Below are 27,172 nucleotides of genomic sequence, written 5' to 3' on the forward strand. Positions count from 1 at the left end.
CTTTTTTGTTGTTTTTCTTCTTTGTAATTATTTGTTTGGTCCAAAATATTGTGTTTGTTGTCATGAGTTGTCACGACTCGAGTTGGCTTTGTCCGCGGCGTAACCGTCTTTAAATAAATACTTTTTGAAATGTCTATGGGAAAAATGCATTGGGATTAATTTCCTGGGCCATGGTAGGGGGCGGGACTGCGACGCTCTATAGAGACACGGTAAACATTTAGTACTTTTAGCTCTGTTTGTTTTGTAATTCCACTTTCCCATTCGATGTTGTAATACAAATTGTACACATCCTCTTTAGAGATGTTTTATAAAACGTATTGTGTGTATGTCACATCTGATATAACATCTTATGTAGCCTGTATAGTAACTTACATTTCAATATGTAAGTTCATTAAATAAATCCAGATAGTATTTACAGCTAGGGAATGTAGACATGTACTCTATATTGATGTGTATTGCATATGTAACAAATACAATGTATTCACACGCAATCATTAAAGGTATGGTGACAGGGGGCACTGTGGGTGCTGGCGGCGTGTTCTCTCCTCCGCGTCATCAGTGCCCATACCCGAGGCGGGATTGGCGAAAGGGCCTTTCTGTGTGGAGTTTGTATGTTCTCCCTGTGTCCCCTAGGGTAGCTAGGGGACAAAAAACATGCAGTAATCCTGGTCTCTAAACTGCCAGCCTCTAAACTGGTTGGAATAACGTGTTCCATATGCATAGGAAGCATGAGGTCATTCCGCTGCCCCCCCAGGTTGGCAGAAGAAGTGTAGCGCCCAGGATTACATTAGATAATTGACACTGGGTGAAAAAATGGGTTGCAAAATCGTGGGATAAAAAAAAAAGTATGGTATGGGATGGTGACATCTAAAAAAAGGTTTTGTAATTTTTCTTATTATTTTTTTTTTAGGTTTTCTGAACTCAATTGCACCCAAAAAAACCTGAACTGAAATTGAAGATTTTCTGTGGTCTGGGGTTTTCTGAATAATTTGGCTCAAACAAGTGCTCTGAATTGCTTGTGGACTGTCCACAAATCCCATATAATGACATAACAATTTGACAGCAGATGTCACTGTTGAGGGATTTTGCCTGTTTTCATTGCAACTCAAAAGGCTTCAGAACACACAGGGAAAACCCCAGACCACAGACAATCCACTGAATGCTCAAAGTACAGGTTGTGTGGGTGTAATTATGGTCATAAAACCTAAAAGAAAAGCGAAAAATAAAAATAAATGCAAATTAATGTCATGAATTAAGAGATTGAAGCATCTTTTGTTTGTACAGGAATGAACCATGGAGACACTTAATGAAAGCCTGATGAAGACTCTGGAGGAGCTTGGAATCGATGAGCTGGGAAGTTTCCAGTGGCACCTGAGACAGGCCGTTAACCTCGAAGGCCTCCAGCCCATCCCTAAGGGTCACCTGGAGAACGCTAGCAGGAGAGACACCGTCAACCTGATGATACAGACCTATCCCAGTCATGCCACCCAGATCATGGTCAATGTTCTGAATAAGATTGGAAGGATGGATCTACTGGAAGCATTTCTGCACCCACCCAAAGGTATAGGTGAGACGGACGGATGGACAGACTTGTTTTTACTTAAAAACCCAATTACCGCCACCATTATAATCCCTCGATAAGGTACTGCCAAGGTTTTATCGCGCGTAACACTTACTTTGAATAACCAAATATCCGTAATCGCATTTTACTATGAAAAAGATCCGTGTGTGTTGACAACACTGGTGGTTGTTCTCTCGGTCGGTGGTGGAAAACGTGGACCGCGAGTATCACAGCGCCTGCTACAGGCCGTTGAAAACGCTTGTCTGGGCCAAATCTGCCCCCTCAATGTCAGTTCCGAGATACAGGCCTCTGAAGACAGAGCAGACAATGCAAGTGGATGCGCGCGCATATTCAAAATGGCTGCGGCCATTGTGTGTTTGTGTCCCAGAGTGTTGTTTGCGGTAGCAACATCAGCTAGCCATCGAAACGGATCAAAAAGCGATTAAACAATTCAAACCCGAGAAATTTGCGTTTGGCGGAGAAGGAAGAAAGAGTAGGTTCTCGTGTTCCATGTGTTTGGCGGCAAAACGGTTAAACTACTGTAGGTTATACAAAAAAAATGCTAATCGAAATTCAACAACATTACAACAAACCCTTACATATTTATTCACATCCAGATACAGACGATAATTTACATGAATGCTATAATATGTATTTATATGAATACATACAGTATACTATTTGACATGCCATGGCGCGGACTAGAGGGGCCCATAAGTCTGACCTCCCGTTAGTAAGACCTACGTGGCCTGTTAAGACTGAGGTTATAGGTTAGCGACATACGTGACTGGTTTAGACTGAGGTTAGGGTTATCGACCTACGTAGCCGGTTAAGACTGAGGTTAGGGTTAGCGACCTACGTGGCCGGTTAAGACTGAGTGTTTGGGAAAGTGTTAGTATAGGTATTTTTCTGAATTATGGGAGGTCGGAATATTGAGAGGACGGAATAATGACATGGCACCGACCAGAGATGGCGACTCAAGTTAAAGACTCCAGACTTGACTCAGACTCGATCTCAATGACTCATGGACTTTATTTGATGTTTTTTTATGACACATTATTAAATTAAGAACGAAGAAAAACATCCAATCGCCTCCCTTTCCTTTCCCCTCCCGCAATTGCGCAAAGGAACCTCCAGTGCACGGAGCTCAGGTGACTTCCTACCCAGCATGGAATCGTGGAACTTTGACAGTCTCGGTGAGTACATTGTTGTGCCTTTTTTGGTAACTTAGTCACATCACCTGCTGATGCTACTGTATTTGTGAGTACAGTGTGCCATTGGATCATGACTGTATTTCAGCCTGGGGCTACATCATTAAAAAAAACAAAAAAACAACAGAGACTCGACTCTGACTCGAGGTCAAAGAATCCTTGGGCGCGATGACTGGAAGCGACGATGGGGGGCTCATCTGAGGACGACCTAGAATTCTGTATTCATGTTTGCTGTGAATATGTTGTTAACAGAGATTAAGTCAGAGACCTGCACTGTGTCCTATACCTGCCCACTACTCCCGGGCACTACAGAGTTATTGTCAAGCACATTCCTGGCAGCCCTTTCACTGCCAAAACCAACAGGTAAGGAAACATCACCAGACATTGTCTAACGCTATATGCTCTGTTACCTCTGTATGCTTTATACTTTCGTGAACAGTGATGTATACATATAGCGCTGGAAAGATACTGCATGAAATGTCATATAATGGCTCATAATACACATTTCATATGACAAATGCCAAAACACAATTGTGAAATACAAAATGGCGTACAAACTAAAGAGCCGACAACAGAAATAGGGGTTAGGGTCTATATTTCATATTACACCACAGAAAGAATGATATCTCTAATGTCTTAAATGTCAATTGCTTACATTAGAAAGGGATACAAGCCACTTACAGGGATACAAGCCTATAATAAGTGTCACTCTTTGTGTGGTCAGGCCCGAGCACCTGCAGGAACGTGGGCACGTCGGATGACGTCTTCTTGAATATCGCAGAGACGGACCTGAGGTCTCGGACGGCCAGCATCAGGGTCCCGTCCGGCAAGAGGCTTCCCAGCATCGGTGAGCACATACAGTACATGGTGGAATAAGTAGGCCTACTCAAATTAATGTTGTACAAAAGTATTGGCATCACATTTATTTAAAGAACCAAAAGTAGAAAGTAGTTATGCAGAATCGTTCAAGTTTTCAAATGTATACAATTCTTTTGAAAATAGCCGATCTACAAGCTCACAATGCAGCGCATCGCGACACATTGTGAGCACATACTGTATACACACAGACACACCTCAGGTCCAAATTTCCCTGGTTAACCATGAACAGCTAATCACTTGCGGCGTTCTCACTTTTCTGTGCTCACTTTTTATCCTCAATCCATAATATCCTATGACACTTTACTGACAATTAGCACTACAAGACATTAGTGTATAGCAGTGTGCAATCCACAAAAGACTGAAGAAAACATAGTCAAACATTTTGCACACTTATAAATACCAACAATCCTTTAGGTGGAACAGAAGAGGATGAAATCCCTGCACTGGTGATTGATAACGGCTCTAGGACGTGCCGAGCAGGGTTTGCTGGCGATGAAACACCTCGTACTGTCTTTCCCTCCATCGTTGGACGGCCCAGATTTCAGGTTAATTAGCACGCGCACGCACGCACGCACACACGCACGCACGCACGCACGCACGCACACTCTCTTTGTGTTACGTAATCAATTGGCAGGTGTGGGGTCGCCATGGCAATCAACTGGCTGAGGCAGAGGCTGGAAATTGCACAGGTGAGGGGACTTTGGCTGATTAGCTCCACTGGCAGAGCCTGACCAGAGCCGTTTGTGGTCTTTCTGGACAACGGTGTGTCCCACAGAGTCGAGGCCGGGCACTGCACTCCCTGTGGTGGTTTGGAAAGCATGTGTCGAATTTGAAGTAGGTGGGGCAAACGGTTCTCGAGTTACGTGCATTACACACACACACACACACACACACAGACACATACACGCACACACGCACGCAGACAGAGATGTGGCACATTTATAGGATAAGGGACAGGGACACAAGTTGAATTGTGTGTTAATTGTGTATTCATGTATTTAGAGTGATGGTGTTGACCTTGTTTCTCTCCTCAGGGACTGAGAAGCTGTTACGTAGGAGATAAGGTCCAGTCAGTGAGAGTGCTCCGCAGCCTCACATATCCCATGGAAGGAGGCATCATCACCAACTGGGATGACATGGAGAAGGTAGGAACACAGAAACATGTGGTGACTATACTGACCAGAACGGGATCCGATGGTAATTCCGACAGAGCATTAGTCCGACATGCGGGAACAACGGTCGGACTGTGAGCCGGCAACACCACAACATACATCCTGCAGACTGTAGTGTAGAGCAGAGGAACCCAACCACCGGTATGCGCTAGGCGGCCGGGAATTCAGTTATAATTCGGTTATAAGGATTCGTCAGTGATGTCACGTCACTGTGGTTTTAAACAGTGCTACTTCCGTGTTGCATAACAACGGTGACATAGTCTCGGAGAGAGGCCACAGGCGTTTTGTTTCAAAGGAGAAAAAAAAACGCCTACGAGAGAAGCTAACCAATAAGAGTGCAGAGGGGCGGCGTCACTCCAAATGTGGTGACATCCGTGTTCTCCGCTGTGTGGAGTCGGGAGCAGAGGGGGGGCGGGGACATAGTTTGGTGAACCAACAGGAAGTCCCCGGTGGTCTCAGCTGGGAGATGGCGCCCCATGGCGTCCATGGCGCCCTTCTATGGCCAGAAAACCACAGGTCTCTTTCAGGCTAACAGTGTCATAAAAAATATAGAATCCTTGGCATCTTTATCGTAGTAGCCTTAGTTGCACGTATCTTTGATTGATGAATTGATTGATTCATTTAAGTATTTATTAACAGTTTGCAGAGTTGTTGACAACACCATGAAGCATTACACTTTACAATAGGGTTCACCATTTTCAACTCATCAAACCATTTAGAGACGTACAAATATATACACTATATAGCCAAAAATAGGAAACCATCACTCTTCTCATCTCATCACTCTTCATGATGCGTCGCAACAAGCTGTCCTATTTTGTCCCGATCGCACTAATAAAACATGGAACTGGATTATTACAACTATAACTATCAGAAGATGTAATGTAACCCAGGTAAAATAATGTGTCACTTTGCAACTGTGAAACATGTTTACTCCGTGTAGATCTGGTGTGAAACCTGTTTATAATGTGTAGATCTGGTGTGAAACCTGTTTATTCCGTGTAGATCTGGTGTGAAACCTGTTTATAAAGTGTAGATATGGTGTGAAACCTGTTTATTCCGTGTAGATCTGGTGTGAAACCTGTTTATAAAGTGTAGATATGGTGTGAAACCTGTTTATTCCGTGTAAATCTGGTGTGAAACCTGTTTATAATGTCTAGATCTGGTGTGAAACCTGTTTATTCTGTGTAGATCTGGTGTGAAACCTGTTTATTCCGTGTAGATATGGTGTGAAACCTGTTTATTCCGTGTAGATATGGTGTGAAACCTGTTTATTCCGTGTAGATCTGGTGTGAAACCTGTTTATAATGTCTAGATCTGGTGTGAAACCTGTTTATTCCGTGTAGATCTGGTGTGAAACCTGTTTATAATGTGTAGATCTGGTGTGAAACCTGTTTATTCCGTGTAGATCTGGTGTGAAACCTGTTTATTCCGTGTAGATCTGGCACCACGTCTATAAAGAGCTTGGTGTGACCTCTGAGGAGCGTCCAGTTCTGCTGACTGACAGTCCCTCCAACCCCAAGGTCAACAGGGAGAAAATGACACAGGTGACTAAACTCTGTCTCTTCATCAAAATGTCTGTTACATTCTGTGAAAATGAAAGGAATGACAGTACTCACTAAACTCCTCAGTGAACGGATTGATGTGTACAGTACACATCAATCCGTATACAGTACACATCAATCAGTATACAGTACACATCAATCAGTATACAGTACACATCAATCAGTATACAGTACACATCAATCAGTATACAGTACACATCAATCAGTGTACAGTACACATCAATCCGTATACAGTACACATCAATCAGTGTACAGTACACATCAATCAGTGTACAGTGCACATCAATCAGTATACAGTACACATCAATCAGTGTACAGTACACATCAATCAGTGTACAGTACGCATCAATCAGTGTACAGTACACATCAATCAGTATACAGTACACATCAATCAGTGTACAGTACACATCAATCAGTGTACAGTACACATCAATCAGTATACAGTACACATCAATCAGTGTACAGTACACATCAATCAGTGTACAGTACACATTAATCAGTGTACAGTACACATCAATCAGTATACAGTACACATCAATCAGTGTACAGTACACATTAATCAGTGTACAGTACACATCAATCAGTATACAGTACACATCAATCAGTATACAGTACACATCAATCAGTATACAGTACACATCAATCAGTGTACAGTACACATCAATCAGTGTACAGTACACATTAATCAGTGTACAGTACACATCAATCAGTGTACAGTACACATCAATCAGTATACAGTACACATCAATCAGTGTACAGTACACATCAATCAGTGTACAGTACACATTAATCAGTGTACAGTACACATCAATCAGTATACAGTACACATCAATCAGTGTACAGTACACATCAATCAGTGTACAGTACACATTAATCAGTGTACAGTACACATCAATCAGTATACAGTACACATCAATCAATCAGTGTACAGTACACATCAATCAGTGTACAGTACACATCAATCAGTATACAGTACACATCAATCAGTGTACAGTACACATCAATCAGTGTACAGTACGCATCAATCAGTGTACAGTACACATCAATCAGTGTACAGTACACATCAATCAGTGTACAGTACGCATCAATCAGTGTACAGTACACATCAATCAGTGTACAGTACACATCAATCAGTGTACAGTACACATCAATCAGTGTACAGTACACATCAATCAGTATACAGTACACATCAATCAGTGTACAGTACACATCAATCAGTGTACAGTACACATCAATCAGTGTACAGTACACATCAATCAGTATACAGTACACATCAATCAGTATACAGTACACATCAATCAGTGTACAGTACACATTAATCAGTGTACAGTACACATCAATCAGTATACAGTACACATCAATCAGTGTACAGTACACATCAATCAGTATACAGTACACATCAATCAGTGTACAGTACGCATCAATCAGTGTACAGTACACATCAATCAGTATACAGTACACATCAATCAGTGTACAGTACACATCAATCAGTGTACAGTACGCATCAATCAGTGTACAGTACACATCAATCAGTGTACAGTACACATCAATCAGTGTACAGTACACATCAATCAGTGTACAGTACACATTAATCAGTGTACAGTACGCATCAATCAGTGTACAGTACACATCAATCAGTATACAGTACACATCAATCAGTATACAGTACACATCAATCAGTGTACAGTACGCATCAATCAGTGTACAGTACACATCAATCAGTATACAGTACACATCAATCAGTGTACAGTACACATCAATCAGTGTACAGTACGCATCAATCAGTGTACAGTACACATCAATCCGTATACAGTACACATCAATCAGTATACAGTACACATCAATCAGTGTACAGTACACATCAATCAGTGTACAGTACGCATCAATCAGTGTACAGTACACATCAATCAGTGTACAGTACACATCAATCAGTGTACAGTACACATCAATCAGTGTACAGTACACATCAATCAGTGTACAGTACACATCAATCAGTGTACAGTACACATCAATCAGTGTACAGTACACATCAATCAGTGTACAGTACACATCAATCAGTATACAGTACACATCAATCAGTGTACAGTACACATCAATCAGTGTACAGTACACATCAATCAGTATACAGTACACATCAATCAGTGTACAGTACACATAAATCAATCAGTGTACAGTACACATCAATCAGTGTACAGTACACATCAATCAGTGTACAGTACACATCAATCAGTGTACAGTACACATCAATCAGTGTACAGTACACATCAATCAGTGTACAGTACACATAAATCAATCAGTATACAGTACACATCAATCAGTGTACAGTACACATCAATCAGTGTACAGTACACATCAATCAGTGTACAGTACACATCAATCAATCAGTGTACAGTACACATCAATCAATCCGTGTACAGTACACATCAATCAGTGTACAGTACACATCAATCAGTGTACAGTACGCATCAATCAGTGTACAGTACACATCAATCAGTGTACAGTACACATAAATCAATCAGTATACAGTACACATCAATCAGTGTACAGTACACATCAATCAGTATACAGTACACATCAATCAATCAGTGTACAGTACGCATCAATCAGTGTACAGTACACATCAATCAGTATACAGTACACATAAATCAATCAGTGTACAGTACGCATCAATCAGTATACAGTACACATCAATCAGTGTACAGTACACATCAATCAATCAGTATACAGTACACATCAATCAGTGTACAGTACGCATCAATCAGTGTACAGTACACATCAATCAATCAGTGTACAGTACACATAAATCAATCAGTATACAGTACACATCAATCAGTGTACAGTACGCATCAATCAGTGTACAGTACACATCAATCAATCAGTATACAGTACACATCAATCAGTGTACAGTACACATCAATCAGTGTACAGTACACATCAATCAGTGTACAGTACACATAAATCAATCAGTATACAGTACACATCAATCAGTGTACAGTACACATCAATCAGTGTACAGTACACATCAATCAGTGTACAGTACACATCAATCAGTATACAGTACACATCAATCAGTGTACAGTACACATCAATCAGTATACAGTACACATCAATCAATCAGTGTACAGAACACATAAATCAATCAGTGTACAGTACACATCAATCAGTATACAGTACACATCAATCAGTGTACAGTACACATCAATCAGTATACAGTACACATCAATCAGTGTACAGAACACATAAATCAATCAGTATACAGTGCACATCAATCAGTGTACAGTACGCATCAATCAGTGTACAGTACACATCAATCAGTGTACAGTACACATAAATCAATCAGTATACAGTACACATCAATCAGTGTACAGTACGCATCAATCAGTGTACAGTACACATCAATTAATCAGTGTACAGTACACATCAATCAATCAGTGTACAGTACACATCAATCAATCAGTGTACAGAACACATAAATCAATCAGTATACAGTACACATCAATCAATCAGTGTACAGTACACATCAATCAATCAGTGTACAGTACACATCAATCAGTGTACAGTACACATCAATCAGTGTACAGTACACATCAATCAGTGTACAGTACACATCAATCAATCAGTGTACAGTACACATCAATCAGTGTACAGTACACATCAATCAGTATACAGTACACATCAATCAGTGTACAGTACACATCAATCAGTATACAGTACACATCAATCAGTATACAGTACACATCAATCAGTGTACAGTACGCATCAATCAGTGTACAGTACACATCAATCAATCAGTGTACAGAACACATAAATCAATCAGTATACAGTACACATCAATCAGTGTACAGTACGCATCAATCAGTGTACAGTACACATCAAGCAGTGTACAGTACACATAAATCAATCAGTATACAGTACACATCAATCAGTGTACAGTACACATCAATCAGTATACAGTACACATCAATCAGTGTACAGTACACATCAATCAGTATACAGTACACATCAATCAATCAGTGTACAGAACACATAAATCAATCAGTATACAGTACACATCAATCAGTGTACAGTACACATCAATCAGTATACAGTACACATCAATCAGTGTACAGTACACATCAATCAGTATACAGTACACATCAATCAGTGTACAGAACACATAAATCAATCAGTATACAGTGCACATCAATCAGTGTACAGTACGCATCAATCAGTGTACAGTACACATCAATCAGTGTACAGTACACATAAATCAATCAGTATACAGTACACATCAATCAGTGTACAGTACGCATCAATCAGTGTACAGTACACATCAATTAATCAGTGTACAGAACACATCAATCAATCAGTGTACAGAACACAGAAAACGACAACGTTTTACTTTGCTCTGAGAGCATAAAGGGATTATTATTATTATTATTATTATTATTATTATTATTATTATTATTATTATTATTATTATTATTATTATTATTATTATTATTATTATCCAGATCATGTTTGAGTCCTTCAATGTCCCTGCCATGTATGCGGCCCCCCAGCAACTTCTGGCTCTCTACTGCTCTGGTCGGACCACTGGTAAGATGAAAACTGCACAGTTAAACCTCAGTGTTAAAGTAAAAATACGTTTTTCACACTTTTAGACCACATCCCTGGTCATCATGGCATAAATAACAATGGATGCCCAAAAAATGAAAAAAATTCTAAATGTTGTGTATTTTTATATAAAAAGTCCATACAAATCGAATTTTAATTACTTCCTGAAAACGAAAACGTGCTGCATGATGATGTGTCGAAGCCCACATCAATAAAAGCCAATAAAAATGAAGCTCACCCGTTTGATTCCCATCTCCAAACACAGGTGCTTTTGATTACAAACTACTCCGTTTTTAATCCTATTCAAGATGACATCCAGACAGTGTATTACTTGGTTTAAACTTCAGCAGCACGCTAAAATATGTATATTGGTTGTGTACAGGCTAGAGATAAGCCCCTGGCTTTGCTGCCGTCTCTCTGTCACTTTGTAAACAAACACGAAAAAAAAAGTATGTGGACCATGGTAACATTGATCAATTCTTGATAAAAAGCTTCTAATATATTATTTAGGCCCCACAATCTATAAATCTCACACTATTAAGGCAACCGGCCGGTTCCACGCGCTGCACAAAGTGCCCTTTTTTTCCACTTGAGCACCTGCCCCTCTAAATGTCTGTGCACGCCACTGGTCGTGCATGAGACGGAGAGACTGGAGGGATGCAACGCTCTGACTGGTTCCAAAACTTTTCAGAAGTGTTTGAGGCTAAAACTTCAAAATAAAATGCCCAAATGAACCATTTCACCCCGTCTTTAACACATCTGTACTCTCAGGCTAACTGAGGATTTGACCGATGACCGGTCGGTGCTAGCTTGCCACCATCGGTATGTGTGAATGGGGGACGTGAGGACGCTGGCGTCGACTTGTTCGCCACTTCACCTCACAATGTATGAATGAATGGACCATTGTAAAGCTTCAGTGCTTAGAAAAGCACTATAAAATGCATTTTTTTTAATACTCAATCACCGTAGAGGTCGTCTTTTGACTATTTATACTTGTGCCCTCGTCGCCGAGATCGTCTTTGGACGTCTTTTTTAATTGTGACTGTAGGTCGCATTACTATGAAAACCTTCATTGCGAACGCAGTGTGCATTTACTATGAGACCCAGCAGATCACGTCTGTGTGTCTGTGTGTGTGTCTGTGTGTGTGTGTGTGTCACGCTGTAACACCACCCGCCCACCACCAGAGGCCACCACCAGAGGGCGCAGCTGTATCACACACAAAAACACACACACACACACACATGCACGCACGCACACACACACACACACGCACGCACGCACGCACGCACACACAAAAAACACACAAAAAACTTAACTTAAAAAAAAACTTAACTTAAAAAAAACTTAACTTAAAAAAAAAACTTAAAAAGGAAAAACGCACACACACAAAAAACTTAACTTTAAAAAAAACTTAAAAAAAAAAAACCTAAAAAAGAAACACGCACGCACGCACACATACACACACTAAAAAAACATTTAATTTAAAAAAACTTAACTTAAAAAAAACCTTAAAAAGTACGTAATTTATTCTAATTGTTGTTATTGCAATTTACGAGCTGCGTTCGCTTCCCGCGTTTGCGCGTCTTACTTGTAGTAATGTAATATGAAATACTTCAAAAATCTTATACTCATTCTAATCTTTTGTATTTTGCATCCAAATTACAAAGAACAAAGAGAATTGTGCTCGGTATGTGATAATACTTGAGTGTATCTCAAATCTCATACATTTTTGTTTCACATACTATATACAACTGTTTTTTTATGGACAATAAATATATGGGAAAAAAACACCCAACTAAATAAGTTTTATTTCAAACTGCTTTATCACCTGGGTCAAACACCCGTGACCTTAAGCTGGACTTCTTGAGAACCCTAACAATTACCGTTGCTGTAATTTGGATTACAGCAACTCCCCCACCGGAATTGCATACAAAGAGGCAGAAGCAATGGTTTGGTTTGGTTTCCCAACCACTTGGCACATGTGAGCCAGATTCGGATTTCCATCCTCATACCGACCGTGCTACTAAAATGTGCCTATTCATTCTCCTGTCATCCTGACCAGAGGCATCAAGTGGAGAACATTTAGTCACATACAGGTCACTCAGACCTTCGATATGGACTCCACCTCCTCCTCAGTAACAGTACTACTGTCAACCAGCTCTGCCACCTCCACATCACTCTGCTCAGCAATGAGCTTTTCTTTAGACAGGGGCCCTGTCACAGGGCCACACCTCCTGACTCACCGCACAGGGACACCTCTGCCTTACATGGGGTAAGGACCTGCTGCGTCTCCACTGAAACCACGTCTGTCCCACCCGCAACAGCCACATCAGTCCCACCCTCATCTAGATCCACAAGAAAACTCTCACTCAAGTCAATCTCCTCATTAAAGGACCACTTTTCAACATCTCTTCATATAATTGGTCCTCACTAATGTTCATGATAAAACACAATTTTTTCCTACTCAGTCTGTGTCTCATAGGAGGGCTTTGGGCAGTTCGGACACCCGTCCACCAGTGACATCATCATTAGGCAGATTTTTTTTTAAAACAAGATTTGTTTTAAAATATATTTAGATTTTTATTATCGTGAGAACGATGGCTTCAACTTTTGCATTGCAACTTTTCAGGAAAAGAAAGTCTGCCGTTTCTATTAGCTTGGATTCACCATCGATGATGTCACTGGTGGACGGGTTTCTGAACTGCCCACAGCCTTCCTATGAGACACAGACTGAGTAGGAAAAAATGGTGGTATTCTATCATGAACATTAGTGAGGACCAATTATAGGAAGAGAAGTTGAAAAGTGGTGAAGTGGTCCTTTAAAGCCTGCCAGTTCCTCAGCTACAGAACAGGTGCCCACGCATGAAGCAAAAACAGTTGGCACAGTCATGTCGACATCTTGAAACATTCTGCTACCATCAAAATCAACAGAGAGAGGAGGAGGAGCCTGACCAAGCTCCACCTCACGCAAGTGGATGGCGTTCTTGGTCTCCTCCTCAAGCCATACAACTTCAAGCCTAGCATTTGCTTGGACATTTAGCATTTTGTTTGAGCTCGTCTAAATCAATACACATCATTTCAATCTCGATCTCCTTTAGACGAATGAGATCCTGAACAGACTTTTCAACCCAAGACTTGTTTAGATTAGCATGAAATATTTGTTCTTCCAACTCCAGACGCTTCATTTCGGATTAAGGTTGGTGAGGGATGCGTTAAAACGACCAGATTAAGGTTGGTGAGGGATGCTTTAAAACAGCGCAGTGTGAAGGCAAACCGCAGCAAATTAAATATGCAAGAATGATGCAACTTCTCCGCCCATTCGGATCGACTCTACCGAAGTATAGGTGTGAAAAACTGTGAATATGACCTTGAATTAACCTCTGTTTCTCCAGGTATTGTGGTTGACTGTGGTGATGGTGTGAGCCATGCTGTTCCCGTCAAGGAGAGTCTCGTTGTGCCTCATGCCATCAAGAAGCTGGACCTGGCTGGCTGTCAGGTGACTGATTATATGATGCAGTTGCTCAATGATAGAGGCTGTGGAATCACTGCTGGTATGTACCATTCTGGGGGCTCATACACACGTATCAAACACCATCAAACAAATGTTTGGTCTATTTTCTCTTTTTTTCCCTTTTTTTTAACACTCCGATCGCCCGGGGTTATTTAATCCATTAAATTATAGCGCCCAACCGATTATAGCAACAGAGCACTTTTACCGATGGACCAGAAGTTATACCAGATGTGGCTGGAGCAGCTAAATGTAGCCAAAACACTCTAACGGCAATCGACAACAACGGGAGGCATGATTAAATCTAACGCGACTGGACAGCGGGGGCCCATCTAACACAGGATCTTTTCTTAGAATTGGACGGGATGATTTAGATCACGACTTATTAACGTTTTAAGATTTTCGTTGTCGTCGGCTAAACAGGGGGAACATTTTCGATGACGTCACAGTGTTGTGCAACATCGAGGATTGCGCAACAGCCACTCCTAGGCTGTGGAGCGATGCGGTTTTCATATCAATAAACTTTGTCTTTTGGATAAAACTTCGTCCTGGGCATCGGGTGTTACTAACTGAAAGGACGGTGAACTTCGTCCTGGGCGATCGGGGGGCCGCCGCAATGCTTTAACAATGTGAGTCACATGGTTTGACCAAACATTTTTGTTTGATGTGGGGGAAGGGGCAGAACACCATCAAACAGAACACCATCAAACACAAATGTTTGGTCAAACCATTGTGGCGGCCATTAAAACATTTTGTTTGATGTTGTGGTGGGACTGATGCTTAATTTGCTCTGTGTGGCGTGCGTGTGTGCTGCACATGCTCCTATAGGCTATATACTTTTCTGTGCAAGGAAAGGAAAAGCATGCGATTGAGAGGAATGTATAAATATTGCAAAAAGGTCTATTTTTTTTCCTGGTCCATTATTTTCCCATGTAGTAGCTGATCACGCATGCACGCACGCACTGTGAGAATGTGAATATCTCTAATCTCTTCCTTTACAGGGGAGCGTGAGTCGGTGTATGACATGAAGGAGAAACTGGCGTATGTGGTGCCGAACCACCCGCATATGCAGAGCGCAGCCTCCTCTTCCTCACTGGAGAAGAGCTACAAGCTGCCTGATGGTCGGGTGATCACCATGGACAACGAGAGGTTTCGCTGTGCTGAGATCCTCTTCCAGCCCTCTATCATTGGTTAGTACAGTACACTACCAGTACAAATGATGGTAGCATTTGCCGTAGCACTTGCTCTAGCCGCAACAACCTTACAGGCGTATGCAGGGCTGCCAACCTTCAAAAAAAGGCAAGAGTGAGACTTTAGTGCCATGATGCGTTCGGCCGCAGGAATACAGACATCCCACCATAGATAAAAATCCTAAAATATATGAACATATATTTTTATATGCCACATACAGTATGTATATGATTAACATGTGGATACCTGTAAATATGAGCTATACAGTATATCTCTGCTGTTGGAAAGAAACCAACTAACTCCAAAATGTAAAGTTTTCAGGAAATTAAAATATATGAAAACCTTAATCATCATATTATGACAAATATATTTCCTATAAATCCACATACTGTACAGTGGATATGCATATGAACCTGAATATGGCATACGGGTATACAGTATATATTCTGCATATAGGCTAATTTGCCATACATAGCCTATACTATATTGTATACTACTGTATATGTATATGGTCATACAGTATATATTTCCTTTCCGTTTGGGGAGTGGGAAAACACCCCTATTTTAAATGCATCAGAGCAGTGGTTCTCAAACTTTGTCTACCTGTCTATAATATTTTGCTTAAACTGCAAGAGAAAAGGATAGCTAGCATATGATGCTGAATGATAACCCACCTTTTGAATAGCATTTAACACAATGAGTAAAAGAGTTGCACCAGGTGAATGAGAGATGGTGACGCTCCTATTGGTCATATTTGTGTTTCCTATTCAATATCCATATTGGTTTACATAGTCTGATAAGGCTCTACATCATGTCACCTCATAGCCCTGGTCCAGTGCTTACAGCGAGTCTCTCACTGACGCCCTGTGGAAGCCTTCCACAGCCCTCTAGCAATTGTCTCACTCCCGTGCGAGGGTTTACAATTCCCAGCAAATAAACAAAACTACGTAACTACTCACCGACACAAAGCCTGCTAGACCTTAAGGTAAAAGTCTATTCTCGAAGCTGGGAAGCGTCTCAGGTCCCCAGCTTCTCTCTAAAATGCACTTTGAGCCATTTTAATACAGCAATGTACCGGACCGGCAACGCCAAGTCATTTTTCTACTACGGCATTTCCGGGTTTTGCCTGCGCCGATCTGTTTCGGATTCATTTTATTTAATGACTAAAATAGTGCATTTTAGAGAGAAGCTGGGGACCTGAGACGCTTCCCAGCTTCGAGAATAGACTTTTACCAAGGTCTAGCAGGCTTTGTGTCGGTGAGTAGTTACGTCGTTTTGTTTATTTGCTGGAAATTGTAAACCCTCGCACGGGAGTGAGAAAGTTGCTAGAGGGCTTCCACAGGGCGTCAGTGAGAGACTCGCTGTAAGCACTGGACCAGGGCTAGTCACCTCAGTGGAACATTCTGTCTGTCTTGTCGGTTTGTTTGTGAGTCACACTGTATGTCTGTCTCTCTTGCACACACACACACACACACACACACACGTTTTGGATGTGTAGAACATAGATTAATCTTAAGATCTGCTGTTGTTGTTCCCCGACGTCAACATGGGAGACTGAGATAGCATGACGATGACTCTCACAAAAGAGCAGACGAACACGCATTTCTGCTTTTCACTAACAGTTAACGGGAGTGGGTCTAGAGCCAGGGGAAGGCTATTCAGATGAAAATGATTTAAATCCCTTTGTCGCTCAAATACCGGCTGAAGTGGATTTCTCAGCGGTGCATGAGAGAAAGTATATCGCGCCTTAGCCCTGATACATGACTGCCATGTCATCATGATGATTATCATGGCAGTCATGTATCAGGGCTAATCGCGCCTCTGCTCTGCTTTGAGCCTCTCTGATGCACTGCTGAGCTGCTCCTCTAGAGACACAGCACCCTATAGCGTACTCATAGTTTCATTGTACAGATATTATTCTGCTGTTAGACAGATATTAGGTTCTTAACCTATTATCCTTTATGTAAACCATGCTGTAAACGTAAGGGAGGAGAGGTCCAAGAGATGTTAAAAGAGAGATGTTAAAACAGACTCTACGCATAGACTCTACGTCGTTGCAAACAAAAGCCTTGTGTGGCAGTGCGTCACCGCCACCTAGTAGTGGAGCAGATTAAGTCAATATATCATAAGAATCGTTCACTTGATCATACAAGCACCAAAATTGGCACACAAGTGCTTCGGAACTTACTCTCTCAGAAAAGGACGTTGTCCACTTGAAAAAACCAAATGGACACCATTTTTCAAGATGGCCGCCATTCGAGGTGGTTTTAAACAGTGTTTGAGTTATATTGAGCTATAAAATCATATTTTGATGGACTATACATCAAAATATATGAGTATGAGAAATCCAATTCTGCATTTAGAATATCAAAATTATTTAATATTATGATGATACAATGGGAATTAAACTATAAAGTGGGGCAGATTAAGTCCATATTCCATAATAATCCTTCATGTGGTGGTACAAGCACCAGATTTGGCACATTTGATGTCCAGGATGTACTTTCTAGGAAAAGTATGTTTTCCAGCTGAAAATCCAAGATGGCCGACCAGTTTTCAAGATGGCCACCTCGTCAAATTAATAAGTAGAACTTTAGTGAACAGAAATGTGTGATCCACACATTGATTCAAACATCAAAATGAATGTATTCTGATGGTGTCAATTTAATTCCAATATGGCCGCCAGTTTTCAAGATGGGGGCTATTACGCACCTCAAAATTTGCGTTTTCGGAAGCCGTCTGATCACAGATATTGTTGAAGGGCAACATCACCATTCATTGAAATGCTGTGATCAAGCTCTATTGGTTTTTAATTTTGTATATAAGAGTGATGTCAAAGCACAACCAGGACACACTGGTGACATCACTGCTGTGAGACTCCGGTTCAGTGTCGGCTTGTAACGTAGCTGTAGTTGTGGTTTACTAACTGTTGTAGTCGTGTACTCACTGTAGTTTGTAGTATACTTTAGTGTCCTAAATGCTATCTAATAAGCCCCTGTATACCTCAAATAGAAGTTTAGTTAGTTGTAGCATTTTAGTTGATAGCCGCACCTGAATTGACAGGATGTGTCAGCGTGGGAGAGCTGAGACAAGGGTAACAGGGATTCAGTTACCTGGATGGTGTACAGATCGCACAGGACTTGCACTGGATGAATGGTCGGGCTAGGTGTAGGGCACCAGATGCTTGAACCTAGATGCATCCCATATTTCAATGTGCTTTGATGTTTGTACGGTTGGGTGGTAAAAGGATATAGCCCCCGGCCTTTAACCGTATAACACAAGATGTTCCGCTACTAAAACTGATTGGAAGTGTCAAACAGATACGAAAGAGGAGTTGAAGTCTCACCGTATTTCAGGCAATACACCTGTTGCCCATCATGTTAGACTCATCCAGATTGGATGATGGAGGTGGCAGTGAGGATACATTGAGGCAAAACAGTACAAAGTATCACCAAAATTGTCAGACAAATGTTTAGCAACTGAAACTCCAGCGTTCCACTAAGAGAGCAGCTGAAATTCAGAATGATCCTGGTGAAGGACACGCAAAAATTCAAAGAGTGCAGTGCAGCGGATGTGATCTCCCCCCCATCGAAGCCCTGTATGACGATCGTTGTGTCAGCAAAGCTCGTCGTGGAATTATGAGGGACCCAAGCCATCCCAACCGCAGACTGTTTGAGATGCTGCCACATGGAAAACGTTTTCGCAGTCTCGAAGCCACTGGAAATAGACTGCAAATAAGCTTCTTCTTCTTTCCCCAACAATCAGATACATGAACGAACTGATAAGAACCATGGCGAGTTTACCTAACTTTGCTACTACAGGGAAACATGTACATATGTTACTATTTTTCTAGCACTCTTTATTCTATCCCTTTGTTTTGCTGTGCTTGCTGTGTTTTTTGTTGTTTGAATATTATGCTATCTATGCCGCTGCATTGTCTGTAAGGAAGCCAAACAAAAATAAGTTTTACTCTTATATACACCTGTACATAAGATGTAACAATAAAGTCCAACCTTGAACCTTGATCTAGGTTCAAGCATCTGGTGCCCTACACCTAGCCCGACCGTTCATCCAGTGCCATTTAAGTCCTGTGCGATCTGTACACCATCCAGGTAACTGAAGCCCCGTTACCCTCGTCTCAGCTCTCCCACGCTGGCACATCTTGTCAATTCAGGTGCGGCTATCTAACTACAATACTACAACTAACTAAACTTCTAGTGGAGATATATACATACATACATACATACATACATACATACATACATACATACATACATACATACAGGGGCTAATTAGCATTTAGGACACTAAAGTATACAACAAACTACAGTGAGTACACTACAACAGTTAGTAAACCACAACTACAGCTATGCTACAAGCCGACACTGAACCCCATGCAGAGTCTCACAGCAGTGATGTCACCAGTGTGTCCTGGTTGTGCTTTGACATCACTCTTATATACAAAATTACAAACCAATAGGGCTTGATCACAGCATTTCAATGCATGATCAACAAATGATGTTGCCCTTCAACAATCATACAGCTTCCGAAAACGCAAATTTTGAGTCACGTAATAACTGCATCTTGCAAACTGGCGGCCATATTGGAATTCAATTCCAACACCATTAAGTTCTTACAGTCAGAATACTTTCATTTTGATGTTTGGATCATTAACACATTTGAATCCTACTTCGAAAACCTTTGTTTTGTTTTCTTGCATTTGACGAGGCGGCCATCTTGAATACTGGCAGCCATCTTGGATTTTCAGCTGGATAAGGTGCTTTTCATAGAAATACATCCTGGACATCATGTGTGCCAAATTTGGTGCTTGTACCACCAAGTGAAAGATTCTTATGGAATATTGACTTAATCTGCCCCAGCTTTTCGTTTAATTCCCATTGTATCATCATAATATTCAATCATTTTGATTTGCTAAATGCAGAATTGGATTTATCATACTCAGAAACATACATTCTGATGTATAGGCCATCACAATAAGATTATTCAATCAAACCATAGTTCAAACACTGTTTAAAACCATTTTGAAAGGCGGCCATCTTGAAAAATGGTGGCCATTTTATTTTTTCAAGTGGACAACGTACTTTTCTGAGAGAGTAGGTTCTGAAGCACTTGTGTGCCAAATTTGGTGCTTGTATGATCAAGTGAACGATCGTTTCAGTAATCTGCTCCACTATAGTGACCGGCATGCACACTACAGCGTGTTCAGTCACTGTGCTTCTCTGTTTAAAGCATATAGTTATATATAAAAGAGACGTCACCGGATTTCTCCTCCCATCCACTTGCATTGAGTTGCTCACCCAGTGCATAGATATCTATGACCCAGTGCATGAGGATATTTCACCCCTTTTTCCTGGTTGGAACAGAGTGCATTGCATAATAACATTGCATAATATATTAAGCATAATTATGTTGAATGAATCCAACAACAGGATAAAATTCCCTCTGTCTCTCCTGCTCAGGTATGGAGTCCATGGGGATCCATGAGATGACCTACAACAGCATATGTGACAGTGACCTCCGTAAGGAAATGTATGAAAACATCGTGCTGTGTGGCGGCACCACCATGTTACCAGGCTTCGCTGACCGCCTGCAGAAGGAGATGACTGCTCTCGCTCCTTCCTTCATGAAGGTCAAGGTACGAGGACAGTCATATATCTATTTAATTGGTTGATATTCATTGCTGATGGGACATTATGTGAACTATGGACATTCTAAAGGAATACATTTCTGTAAAGGACATTTCTATATTAAGTGAAAATTGAAAATGGACATAATAATAGCATGACGATGCAATAAGAAAACATGGGCTACATGACCGTCTCTGTCTCACATTATTCTGTCTAATTTCACAGAGTACAGAGATCGACTACTATCAAATCAAATACGTATACATGGTCACCTTATTGGGGCCTGTTATACACACACACACACACACACACACATGGTCTGGTATGCGTTGAGCCGATGACTCACAACACAATCGGCTATTTTGCAACCAAGTGTAATCAGGCATTAGGACAAACATTTCAGATGACTTAAATATGACTAAAACCCAAATGGAATTTTATTCAATCGAATATGACTAACACTAAATCAAAATATGCTGTCAGAATCAACTGTGCTCTCCCTGCTCTCCAGGTCATTGCGCCTCTGAGGAAATACACTGTGTGGATCGGTGGTTCCACCCTGGCTTCTCTCTCCACCTTCCAGAAGATGTTGATCAGCAAGCAGGAGTATGAGGAGTGCGGCCCCTCTGTTGTCCACCACAAGTGCTTTTGAGAGACAAACCATCCACCCATCAAATGTATGCTTAACAACCAAGAACATAGCAAATATCAGAATACAAAGACAACAACAAAACAATATATAAATCAAGTAATTAGTGAGCAGTCATATCTAGGGACCTCAAAACCTACTCTAGCGAAGCCTTTAACCTGGAACTGCAGAATCTGGATTGGTCCGATGAGCTCAGGAGCACACTAGTCGAAGTAGCATGGCTTGGCTTTAAAACCAAATTTGCATCAGTACTAAACAACATGGCTTCTTTGAGAACCAACAGGGTCAAAACTCAAAACCCCCTCGGAACCATGGATGAATTCGGACATACTGACTGCAATGAAAGCCAGAGACAAAAAATGCTCTGAACTTCTTAAATGCAAGTCCAAGCTAGCCAATCGCTTCGACAGTGATCTCCAAAGTCCAAACCCAACTGGGCATCCTAAAAAGCCAACACAACAAGCTAAGAAACATTGTAACTGCCATGACCAAATCAGCAAAAAGTAACTTTAACAATGATAAAGCCGAGGAAAACAAAAACAATCCCCAGGAGCTCTGGAAGCTACTAAACAACCAACTAGAATCTAAAAACTAGGTTTACAAACATAAACATCAAATCGAACGACACCCTCATCACTGATAAGCTAGATGTGGCCAACTACTTTACAAACATTGCAACAATGCTGGTTAATAAACTGCCCTCCCATTCTGGGCGTTTTGGTGTAGAGCACATCAAAGCCTTCTACAAAAACCTAGGTGTTTGTAAAGATGATTTTAAAATGGCAATGGTAACAACTGAGGAGGTGCTCAAAAAACGGAATGCCCTTCAACCCCACAAGGCCACTGGCCATGACAATATTCCCTCTAAATCTCTATAGCTCCAATCATCACCCACATAATATACTTCTCCATCAAACAGGGACAGGTCCTCCAAAGACTTCAAACTGGCCAAAGTAACCCCCCTGCACAAGAAAGGGAGCAAATTAGACCCCGGCAACTACCGCCCTGTTTCTATTCTAAATGTATGTACGAAATCCAATCTGGCTTCAGAACATCCACTCCACTGACACATTCCTACTCTATTTGAGCGACCACATCAAACAAGAGGTGGATGCTGGCAAATACTGCGGCATGGTCACTGATAACACTGATAACACTGATAACAAACTATCTTTACACCTGGGAAAAACTGAATACATTCTCTTTGGTTCAAATAGTAATCTCAGCAAGGCATCAGCCTTGCCGCGAGAAATTTCCTACCTAGGTTCCATCCTGGAGGCAAATCTTTTCGGTGATAAAATGGCCACCAACGTAATCAAAAAAGTCAACCAAAGAACAAGATTCCTATACAGGATCTCCTCACTGGTCAAAAAAACACCTTGAAGACCCTAACAGGAGCCCTAGTACAAGGTTTCTATGACTATGCATGCACCTCTTGGTACCACAGCACCTCAAAGGCCCTTAAGACAAGGCTCCAGACTTCCCAAAACAAACTGGTCAGGTTACTACTTGGCCTCACTCCTCGAACCCACCTCGCCCCTGCCCATTTTGACAGACTGGAATGGCTTAGGGTTGACGACAGAGTACAGCATCTTGTAATGGGTCTGGTCCACAAGATTGGTTACACCACCAAGATACCCATGTACCTGTCTAAATACTTACCGCAATCCATGCCACCGGTTACAATAGAAACGCTGGCCAGGTGCCAAAGATGAGGGACAAATAAAATAATAAATAATCGTGGGCGCATCCATGTGCACATCGCGTGCACGTCAGATAAAAAAATAAAATAAAATAAAATAAAGATTTTAAAAATAAAATAACGTAAAATTACATCTTGGCACAGGGGGTTTTTACTGCCTAAAACGTAACCAAACGTTCCTGGCACAGATTGTAACGAAGTACACACCCACAACACCATGAGGGAGTGCAACAAACCATGTGCACCCAGATTCGGCACAAACAAGGGACTAAATTAATTTCGCTCCTATGCCACCAAAATGTGGAACGCCCTATCAACAGTCATTAAGACCCTTGACTTCTTCAAAACTGCCCTCAAAGGGCACCTCGGACGGCTGCAATTCAAAACTGGCCCCCGTAAAACCTGAATCCCCCACCCACCCCTTTTCCCCTCACTGTATATGTTTGTTTTTTTCCCTTTTTACCTCCTCTATGATGATTTCCTGTTTTTAGCTATATAGAAGACTATATTTGTACGTCTCTAATTGTTATGATGAATTGAACATGGTGGGCCCTATTGTAAACAAGTGTAATACTAATACTTTATGGTGTCGTCCACAGTTAACAGTTTTGTATTGCGTTGTCCTTGAAATGTACTGTAATTCTCCAATCTGTTAATACATTCATCAATCAATCAATCAATCAATGTGCGTCTCAAAGTATATTTACTTTACTGGCAGAATCGTGGAAGATTTCGAATATTTGGCGGTCCTGTTTTCATTTTTCACTGCATCGGTGGTTGTTGCAATCATAGAAATATAAAGCCCCTTCCGGCTCTGGAGCATATGTGCTTAAAGGGATTTGAGGAGTGCCCCGAGATTAGTCACAGAGTCCATGTTCAGGTTTGATAAGTCCCGGAAAAGTCGGGCTGTGATTGGCCTCACTTGAGTGGCAGCATGACGTAGCGTCCCTTGCATTAGAATAGAGCATAGCAGTGGGCGTGGTTTTCTGGACCCACTAAAAACTCAAATTTTTCCCATGGAGATCTACACAAATATTTATATCAATTATTCTAAGCCTAGAATCAAGCCATCCCGGAACGTGGTGAGAGACAGAGAGATCATTTTGTGACTAACAACGACATCGTTAAAAACGTTGACGTCGTCGCGGCGTGGGAGCCGGTTGTCACGGCGAACGCATGTCGTGACGTGGCTTCTAAGTCGTGACGTGCCGCGACGTACAAGCCATACGCTGCGATGTATAATGTATACTGTAGGTCAGGGAGGAAAGGGGAAAGGCTGCCTTTTGGTGCTTTTACATGCCGTGGAGTTGTTTTCGGGCCGCCGTTTGGCCACGGAGAGTACCACGACCGCGGGTTTCGGGACCACCGCATGTGCCTCTTCGACCCGCGTCCGTGGACCTCTAGGGGGTCCCTGTGAGACGCTCTTTTGCGGAGACGTTGCCTTTTTTGACAGCTTCCAATTTTCATCAGAGAGACATAATGTGCAAAGCTCTAGGTTTATGGAATTCATTGTTCACGGATAATTTTAGGCTTCACGACTGTATGTAATAAGTGTCCTATATTCTGCAGAAGTGAAGAGCTATTTTCTCCATTCGAATACATGTTTTGTTATACCGAAGGTGTTTGTGTAATTTTTATTTGATATAGAGAACGGGGTAAGATGAGCCAGCGGGTACCTTTATCTAGAAAACTAGAAAACTGTGTTGCCATGTGACCTTAAATCTAGTAAACATCCATCATGTACACCTGGCTGTGAAGTTGGGAAGCACATGGGGAAAGTAGAAAACATTATTTTACACAAAAAACTGTTTTATTTAATTGTCTTAATATTGTTTAAATAATAAATAAACAAATAAATAAGACTATTTGCAAAAGGGAAAACTGTTATTATATTATTATCGATAAGTGAATACATTATCTGTTCAAGTTTAAGCTTTTAACATTCAAATATCATGTGGTTCAACTTACCCCTCGACCTGGATCAACTTACCCCTTACCTGGGGCAAATTACCACTTTTTTTAAAAAGGTCATATTTTCATGGCCCTTTTGTTATAGATGCTTACTCATCATTTCAATTGATAGAAGACATCCTGAAATGTGGGTAGATCATTAGATTTTACTGCCATCTCATTTTGCCTTGCTTCCAGCCAGGACAACTTAAGCAAAAAGTGGTTCAATGTAATTGTTTACGCATACAAGACCAATGCATTTGTTTGATGAAATCATCAATCATGATCAGATAATAGAGTAGTATTGACCTGTCCATATCCATCTAAAATGCCAGCCGTCAGTCAACACATTTGGGCACATTAGGGCACATTTGGGCAAGTGTCTATGGCCGTTTTAGCCCAATGAGTGTTTTTCGTGCAAAACTAATGCTTGGAATGGATTCAAAATGATGAAAACCACCTAGTTTGACACGTCACATGCTATTTAAAGCATAATGAAATTTAGAACATTTTGCCATATATTGGCTGTTGATGGTACCCCAACTTTCAGCAGCTGTCAAAAATTCCCCTAGGGTGGTTGAATATAAACCAATGTGGGATGTGTTAGTAGACACCTTTTCAAAAACATTGGTGAAGAAAATTCTTGGAAAGAAATTTATTCCCAGATTATACAGATTATACTGATAATATTCCCTGACTATGAGTATAGTTACATGGATTACATGGATTGGATCGCCTTTTCAAAATCTAGACTAATAACAATCATGGGCTAATAGAGGGTATGCACATGCATAAAGTGAATGGCAAATCGAGTGGCAAAGTGAGTGACAAAGTGAGTTTAATGTCTTTTATCATCAACTTTTCTGTTCGGATGTTTTTTGCCACTCAGTAGGCGTTCCTGCAAAAGTTCGGGTTTGATGATGATGTCATGCGCATACCCTCTATTGGCATCACCTGACATATAGCAGCCGTGCGCAATAAAAAGCGCACAGGTATTTTTTTATTTATTTTTTAGGGCAAAATAGCTTCTGGGCTTCTGTTCTCCTGCCAGACAACACAGTTTACAGTAGAAACACTGTAAACTGTGATGATGCAGGGGCCGCTCATATGCTTTTCTTTTTTTTATTTATATTCTTTACAGGAGGCACATTATGTCTTCACTCACACCAAGCATTTCTTCCACTATAATCAATAAGCTACATTGAAATCGAATTTAGCAAAGACTAAATACTGAAGTTTATTATCAAAAAGAACATAATTTACTTATGCATTATGGATTTGCACTGATGATTCCTGTTATAGTGTTCATGAGGAACGCACAATATGCCTATGATAGGTGCAATCAATCTAACTCATGAGGCCTTGCGGATTGATTTTAATGAATAAGCATTATAGACCTATACCGTATATACTGTATATATTATATAGGTAGGCCCAGTGTTTGACACTAACACCTGCCCGGGGCAGGTGAATAAAATGGTCGGACATGTGAAGTTTGCTACCAGGTTGCCCGACCAGACAGGTGTACATTTTTAGTGG

The 27,172-nt window shown here is 41.1% G+C and overlaps 1 protein-coding gene across 1 annotated transcript; it reads left to right on the forward strand.

The window, feature by feature from the left end:
• Positions 1 to 1,293: 1,293 nt before the first annotated feature.
• Positions 1,294 to 24,311, forward strand: LOC306925163 (actin, cytoplasmic-like; the record flags this gene model as incomplete). Its single annotated transcript, XM_079503853.1, has 10 exons — positions 1,294 to 1,567; positions 3,497 to 3,619; positions 4,066 to 4,196; positions 4,686 to 4,796; positions 6,263 to 6,370; positions 10,882 to 10,966; positions 14,378 to 14,536; positions 15,495 to 15,683; positions 21,165 to 21,340; positions 21,844 to 24,311. 10 exons carry the CDS (start codon positions 1,294 to 1,296, stop codon positions 21,982 to 21,984), a joined length of 1,497 nt encoding a protein of 498 aa, XP_079359979.1. The 3' UTR covers positions 21,985 to 24,311.
• Positions 24,312 to 27,172: the final 2,861 nt, after the last annotated feature.

This window comes from Electrona antarctica, assembly GCF_951216825.1.
Source record: "Electrona antarctica genome assembly, chromosome: 6".
Lineage (NCBI taxonomy): Eukaryota > Metazoa > Chordata > Actinopteri > Myctophiformes > Myctophidae > Electrona > Electrona antarctica.